The sequence below is a fragment of the Ceratosolen solmsi genome, unplaced genomic scaffold (assembly GCF_000503995.2).
Source record: "Ceratosolen solmsi marchali unplaced genomic scaffold, CerSol_1.0 scaffold11, whole genome shotgun sequence".
In the NCBI taxonomy this organism is placed as follows: domain Eukaryota; kingdom Metazoa; phylum Arthropoda; class Insecta; order Hymenoptera; family Agaonidae; genus Ceratosolen; species Ceratosolen solmsi.
Window position 1 is genome coordinate 14,710,830 of NW_011948416.1, and position 8,138 is coordinate 14,718,967.

Genomic DNA, 8,138 nt, shown 5'->3' on the forward strand with positions numbered 1-8,138 from the left:
GAGTTTCACCGCTAGCAGATCCAGATGATGATATTGAACAAAGTCGTATGTGGATGCAAATTGCAATGAGCAGAGTCCAACAGGCTGTCGATGCTTCTCTCGTTTGTTTGCACATTATGACGTCGAGTAATATGCCAAAAACAATATACTTGGAAGATGTCATCGATCGAATAATTCTCTTTGTTAAATTTCAATTACAGAACACAATTTACCCTTCCTATGATCCTGTATACAGAATAGACTCAAAAAATAAGACTGACAATTTTAACTCTAGTGGACGTAAAAAAAGAAGCCATGCCAAGGAAGTGAGAGAGAAAAATCTTCTAATGGTTTACAGTAAATTGCATGAGCTGGTTAGTCTCTTGTCAGAACTACTCAATATACAAATTCTCACCGACACCAGTGTACTTCATGCTTCCACACTTGGTGTTGCTCCATTCTTTGTTGAAAATGTTAGTGACTTGCAATTGAGTGCCCTTAAACTTGTTACCATCATCTTTACAAAGTATGAAAAGCACAGAAGATTACTTCTCGATGACATATTAGCTTCCATCGCCAGACTTCCAAGCAGTAAAAGAAGTCTTCGAACATATAGACTTAGCACAGACGACTATATACAAATGCTCACTGCTCTAGTGTTGCAATTGATTCAGTGCGTTGTAGTTTTACCTGACAATTCAGTACAAGGGCAAGATAAACCTACAATCAAAGACGAAGAGGACAAGAAAAAAGAGATAACATTAAATAATATTGACGTCGATGTACTCATATTAAGTAAGTATGATGCAGCACAAAGATTGGCAGGAAATTTTTTAACTGCCTTTCTTAACAAGTGTGGCAATAAAGGAGAGGAAGTCGATTATCGTCCGCTTTTTGAGAATTTTGTTCAAGATTTACTTGCCACGGTAAATAAGCCTGAATGGCCAGCTGCTGAACTGATGCTTAGTTTACTAGGTAAATTGTTGGTTGGTCATTTTTCAAACAAAGGTTCGGATATGTCTCTGAGGGTAGCTTCTATAGATTACTTAGGCGTTGTTGCCGCTAGATTAAGAAAGGACGCAGTCAGTTCCCATTGTAAATTAGCAACTATAGATCAAATAATTTCTGATATTAAAATTGAGCAGTCGAGAGATGCGGATTACGATCAAGTAAAAGATAAGGAAATTCCAGGATTGGATCCAGCCGAGGAACGGATAATATTTCTACAAAAGGTCCTTCTCGATTATCTGGCTGTTAACGGAACCAAGGATTCTGCTCTTGGCTACGCGCGTCACTTTTATCTAGCTCAATGGTATAAAGACTGTGCCATGGATAAACAACGAGTAGGGCAGCCGAAGCACGTATCGCCCAGTAAAAAATCGCCAAAAAAACGATCGAGAAAGAAAGGCGGCAGGCATCGGATAAGTGACGACGAAAGTGAGGAAGAGTTGGAAGAAGAGATAAATCCCGATGAGAATGATAATAATGAGCAAAAGCATTCGGAAAGTTACAGGATAATTGAAGAGAAAAAAAAGTTGATAGTAAGTAAAATTCGGCCCTACAGTACCGGAACAAAGCCCGACATTCTACAAACATATATTGATTATAACTCGGCCGAACTCATCTCCCAATATCTTGCGTCAACACGGCCTTTCTCTCAAAGTTTCGATCGCTACTTACAGCAAATTCTCCGTGTATTGACCGAAAGTTCCATAGCAATTCGAACAAAAGCCATGAAATGCTTGACGATGATCGTCGAGGCAGATCCTAGTGTGCTGGCCCGCGTTGATATGCAGCTTGGCGTCAAGCACTCGTTCCTCGATCACTCAACATCAGTACGTGAGGCTGCGGTCGATCTTGTTGGTAAATTTGTGCTTAGCCGACCGGAATTGATTGACAAGTATTATGAAAAACTTCTGGCCAGGATTCTTGATACTGGCGTTAGCGTAAGAAAGCGAGTGATCAAGATCCTTAAGGACATATGCATGGAATTTCCCGACTATGAAAAAATTCCCGAAATCTGCGTAAAAATGATACGACGAGTAAACGACGAGGAGGGTATAAGGAAGCTTGTAATGGAAGTTTTTCAGAATATGTGGTTCACACCTGTCAAGGAACGCCCTACTCTTGACACAAAAGCTTTGCTCCGTAAAGTCATGAACATCACTGATGTTGTAGCAGCTTGTAAGGACATGGGACTTGAATGGTTCGAACAACTACTTGTTAGTCTTTTTAAACCTAAAGAGGACAAAGAGGATAGCACCAAATTGATAACTGAACCACCAAAAGCTCTCTTAACTGCCTGTACCCAAATCGTTGATTGCTTAATTGAAAACGTACTCAGGTTAGAAGAAACAAACTTCAATACTTCGAGCGATGTTGACGAAAATCCTCAAAAACGTGGTTCTTCTCAAAGACTCGTTGCCTGTTTAACGACACTTTATCTCTTTGCAAAAATAAGGCCCCAACTTTTGGTTAATCATGCAATAACACTGCAGCCTTACTTGAGCTTAAAATGCCAGACTCAAGGAGATTATCAAATAATCAGTAGCGTTGCCCACACATTAGAGCTTGTTGTGCCCCTCATGGAGCACCCCAGTGAAACTTTCTTAGCTCAATTGGAGGAAGACTCGGTGAAGCTGATTCTCCAGCACGATAGATCCGTCGTAGCTAGTTGCCTCTCCTGCTTGGGATCTATAGTCAATAATGTCACAAGGAATTTCAAACTAATTAGAGATTGTTTCAATAAATACTACGGCTCTATGACCACATATAAATCCGTTTACGAAAGAGATCCAGATAATCCATGGCTAATCAAGTATAAACCATTTTTCCGAAGAGCACTTTTTACCGTGGGCTTGCTTTTAAGGCATTTTGACTTTACTGATTCACAAGTGATAGATGGTCTACCGGACAACATCAAGGACCAAGTTTTTGAAACACTCAATTACTTTGTCAGTCAAGACAACGATGACACAAGGCAATTCACACTCTCCGCTATTGGCTCCCTCTGCATCCGGCATTATGAATTTATGATGCTGCCTCAACTCGAAGAGCTCTATCATTATTTTTTAACATCCGAATGTGCACCAGTGCAAATGAGAATACAAGTCTTGAACAACATTGAATTGTATTTAGCAGAAGAGGAGAAAAGGATGATAAAGCAGGACCTTGAGTGGGCCAAGCTTTCAAAACAGGAAAATCTTAAAGAGATGGGTGATGTGTCATCTGGAATGGCTAGTGCAGTAATTCAAAGATATCTTAACCAAATTCTCGAGTCTTTTCTACACTTCAATATTAATGTACGACACGCTGCCCTTAAAGTTATTCAATTGATATTGGCCCAAGGATTAGTTCATCCAGTGACAATCGTACCCTATCTTATATGCATGAGCACGGACTGTGAAAAGACAGTGAGCCATAGTGCCGATAAACAATTACAAGACATTGAAAAAAAATATCCGGGCTTCGTGCACACAAAAGCTCAAGTTGGAATAAAGTTAAGTTATCGATTACAACAAATACTGCAGAAGGATACGACTCTGGTTAGAGGCATGCGATTAAAAGAAGGTGAGTACCCAACTGCCCTCAATGGATTTCTTTACACCATACTGCGAAATACAAAACAACAGCGGAGGGCTATTGTCCAGTCCTTCCTCAAGCAATTTGACGAAAGCGCCAAGACAAGCCTCTCCCAAATGCTCTATTTGGCAGACAATCTCGCCTACTTTTCTTATCAAGTGCAAGATGAACCACTATTCATTATTCATCATATAGACATAATTATATCCATGTCAGGTACAAATCTGCTTCAATCCTTTAAGGAAACTCTTTTACCCAAAGATGGTCATTCGCTGCAGCATCAAATGCAAGGTATGACCTTACAACAACAACGCCAACAGCAGCAGATGCAGCTACAATTACAGCAGCAGCAGCAGCAGCAGCAGCAGCAACAACAATTGGCAATTGAACAACAGCATCTACTTCAACAACAGCAGCAGCATTTATATCCACAGGTAACTTATCAAAACCTATACTTCTATATTATTGATAAATGTATTAATTAACATATTATTAGTAGTAAATTATATCAGTTTGTATATTCTTTCAAAATTAGTTTATAAAAGTGTATTTAAATTTACGATCAAATAATTATTACTTTTCTATATTTAGCAAACTGAGTCAATATTCATTAAAAATGACTTGTTAAACAAGATTCATACATTTAGTAAAAAACAGCAAAATAAAACACTTGTTTTGTTAAATAATGAGTTCATTCAATAATATTGTATAAAGTAAAATTTTTTAACTTATTATTTATAATAAACAATAATTTAAATAAATCATAAGATTAAATAAGCCATAAATAAAAATTCGTTAAAATAATTTAAAGGTATTTAAAATATATACTTTTTTATTTGATATCAGAGTAAAAACAAATATTTATAAAAATTAAATTATACTTATTTTAATATTTTAATACTTAATAGCTTACATATTTTCAATCCTATATAATTAATCGTCAAATGATAAAAATATCCACATTTTTTATTCTTTAACTATTTTGACATATTTTCTTATCATGTAAACATAAAAATAATAACTGCATCTAACCTCTATTGTTTTGTTTTTATTGTTCCTACATTATCGACCGATAATATAGTAATTACAAAATTAAAATTGTGGCTTGAAATGAAATGGTTATTTTCGATAAAGAATAAATATTAATAATTATTAATAACATTTGAAAACTTTTGTACTGATTTTATTATACTATATTTACTATGTCATTTTTTCAGATAGGTAAAAAAAAATAATAACTTACACGCCCTAGATTGTATAAACATCAATCGATCAGATATTTGTTTTAAGTAAAGTTTATAAATATAAAAATATTTTCAGGGCGGAGAAATGATGATGCACGGTGAAATGGGCCTTATGGGAGAAATACAAGCAGTAGGAGCTCAGGTGGTAGCCCAAGCAGCGGCCCAAGTAGCGGCTCAAGTAGCAACTCAAGTTCAAATGCAAGTCCAGCCAGTGACACACACCACGCCTCGGGCTCAAGCCACGCTGTATGGTCCGGATGGAGTACCACGTCCTACTCAGCTACTCGCCGCAATCGAAGATGAAGAGGACGACGAAGAGGATGAGGAAACGGTCCTCGAAAGATTACCTGAAAATACGAGATTGCTACGCGAGTACATCACCGCCAGTCAGGGCTTTCTTCTATTGTTGAACCTACGCCAACATCTCAAGGATCTTTATGGCTTTTCTGATGCTAAGATCAGTCAGTATTCGCCCTCCGAATCGGCCAAGGTTTACGAGAAGGCACTTAACCGCAAAAGCAATCAGCTGTTCAAGCCCAAGAGTACACTGCAAAGACTGAAGGAAAATAAGAGCGACGATCAGGAATTAAACGACGAAGGAAGGCGACAGTTGGTAAAGGAGTACCTCGACTTTAAGCAGCTCATGTTAAAGTTCGATCCTGATGATCCCGACGACGAGGAAGAGGAGAACGAGGGTGGCGTTGCGAAACGAGGTGTGCCCACCAATTCATCAGAACCTGATCGGCTGAACTCCTCGACAGGTGGAATAATCTCAATCGAGGCCATGCCTGTTCAATACCAAGTGCACCAGGTACCGGAACATCCGAACAACTCGATGGCCCAGAGCCATGGCCCACCCCGAGTGCCCAAGCTCACGATACATGCGAGTCACCATCAACAGCAGCAACAGCAGCAACAGCTATTGCAACAGCAAAACGCTCCCGCAGACAAAGAGCACCACCGCAAGCATCGCGCTCACAAAGCAGATAAGCCTAAGAAGCACAAGAAAAAAAAGAGGAGAAGATTGTCGGATAGCAGCGAAAGCGGCGAGGACTTCAGCGACCCCGACTTTCTCGTGTGAGTAACCGAGGGTCGTTTTTTTATTTCGATTATAATCGATCATGCGTTTTCCAACTTATTTTTCAATGTGTGTTTCGAATGACGAAAGACAGACTCCTTTCCCACGCATTGTAAACCAACATTCTCCTATGTACATATTGACTTGCGAGAAGGTGAGAGTTGCGAAAGATATAAACAAAGAGAGAAATTTTTAATTCATAGATACTATTGCTGCTTTTAATGTTGAGCCTGCGGGCGTATAACGTCTTTCTCGGAAATATTACAGATTAAGGACCAGCTGATACTCGACATTGGTTTTAAATCTATTAGCGAAAGCGAATAAAGAGAAAAGCAGAAGTGAAAATAGATAGATGGAAGAAAGGCGGAAGAGAGGAGGGGGGGGAGAGCTTTTGTAGTGAAACATATAATTTTTAATTACTACGATTTTTATGATGAAAAAGACTTGGTCATTGGATTTTTTCTCGGATGTAAAGTTTGAAAGATTACTGTTGAAATATGGGATCATAAATGAAAGTGTGAAAATGAGAAGACGGAGCGACGATGAACGGGAGAGAAATGTATTGTTGTAAAAAAAAAGATTAAGAAAACATATTATGTACATAATGAAAAAAAAAAAAAGAAAAGAAACAAATATGACAAATCTTTGACTAAAGTATCTTATTTTCTTACACGAAACAAAACGTAATAATGCAACATTACGAAGAATACTTAAAAGCGATTTTGTTGTAATATTAAATATTAGGTATTTATTATTCGAAGAGTTCACGTTTTTTGCTCTCCCAAGAATATGTATACCATAAAAGAAAAATTTCGCGCTCTCGTCTTTGATGTATACGCTATATTATTGTATTCAACGTTTAAAGATTAATAGAAGAAAAAAAACAGCTTGCGCTAATTTTTAGTGCAACGCTTTTTGTCCCTAAAAAGAACTTCTGGAGTGAAATAATAATTCTCATAAAAGGAAGAACAGTCGATTTTTACGTCCTAAAACGATTTTTTTTTTATTTATTTTTTTTTCTTTTTTTTCTTTTAATACTGAAATTATTTATTGTCTCATTGAATCTGAATCTTAGGCATTTTAGATTGCGTAGGATTTACATTTACTAAGTCGCGTATACGGTAAATTAACAGCGTATATATTATGGTTTTTTTTTTTTTTTTTAATGAAAACCTACAAAAAAAATCCGTGCTTTCATCATAATCTAATATTATTGATAAGATAATTGTAAAAGTAAATTTCAATTCGAGAACGTTCAAATAACTAAATTATAGAAATAGAAGAAATATAAAATTTATCTCGTGATAGAAGGAAAACGTCTGCGTGAGTTCCATTTAACTAATAATATGATTATAATGAATTAAACAAAACAAAACATCCATCCTTTTGTAAACGAGCTCATTATCGGCCGCAAAGCAAAAAATTCTTTCTAAGAGCCAAAGCATCGCCAAAACGACTGGATGAGCCTTTTCTTTTTGCAAAAAGTGTGCAATTATAGATCTATAAGAATGGGACAAAATAGTAGAACAAAAATACGAATAGATACGCGCAAAAGTATCATGTTAAATGGTTGAAAAAAAGTAGTTGAAAGACAAGATTTAATTCAATTAAAGGGAATGAAATGTGACTGTACAAATTTTCACACATGTAAATATTTATTAAAAGATGAAAGAAAAAACCGTGAGATTGTCTCTCAACGCCGAACATAAACTACAAATTATTATAAATAAAAATAAAATATATATATACATACACGGTATATATGAGGACAAAAATGTAGAAAAAATGGGATTAAAATTGGGCCGAATGTCATTAACGACGAAAGAAAGGGCAAAAAATTATGAACGCGTGAAAGTGTGTAAGGGAATAAAATTGAATTATAGAAGAGACAATTATTAGTGTAATAGAAAAAAAAAAAAAAGAATAATAGAGCGTTTTGTTTTACACTTTACATTTCATTGTAATAAATTTTTTAGGAAGTACGATGAATTTAAACAATTATATTTCTACGTATGTATAATTTTAAAATTAAGGGTTCAATTCATACATAAGTATTTCCATGAGGTGGTTAATGTATAGTGTCGAGTAAGGTCCCGAATAAAAAAAAAATAGCACCATATTCGACGCAATAAAGAGGCTCGCTTGTATTATAACATTATCACATACCACATCAGCTATGTTTTTGTATTTGGTAATTTAATGAAAAATATCAATTAACAACAAGCAGGTTCATAGAAAGTATATTATATAATGTG

The 8,138-nt window shown here is 36.2% G+C and overlaps 1 protein-coding gene across 1 annotated transcript in view; it reads left to right on the plus strand.

Annotated features, from left to right (window-relative positions):
* Positions 1-5,950, plus strand: part of Nipped-B (Nipped-B cohesin loading factor) — a 9,480-nt gene extending 3,530 nt beyond the window's left edge. The window contains exons 3-4 of the mRNA XM_011496172.1: positions 4-3,995; positions 4,882-5,950. Coding sequence (XP_011494474.1) covers positions 4-3,995; positions 4,882-5,886 — 4,997 coding nt within the window. The 3' untranslated portion in view covers positions 5,887-5,950. The remainder of the gene's footprint in view (positions 1-3; positions 3,996-4,881) is intronic.
* Positions 5,951-8,138: the final 2,188 nt, after the last annotated feature.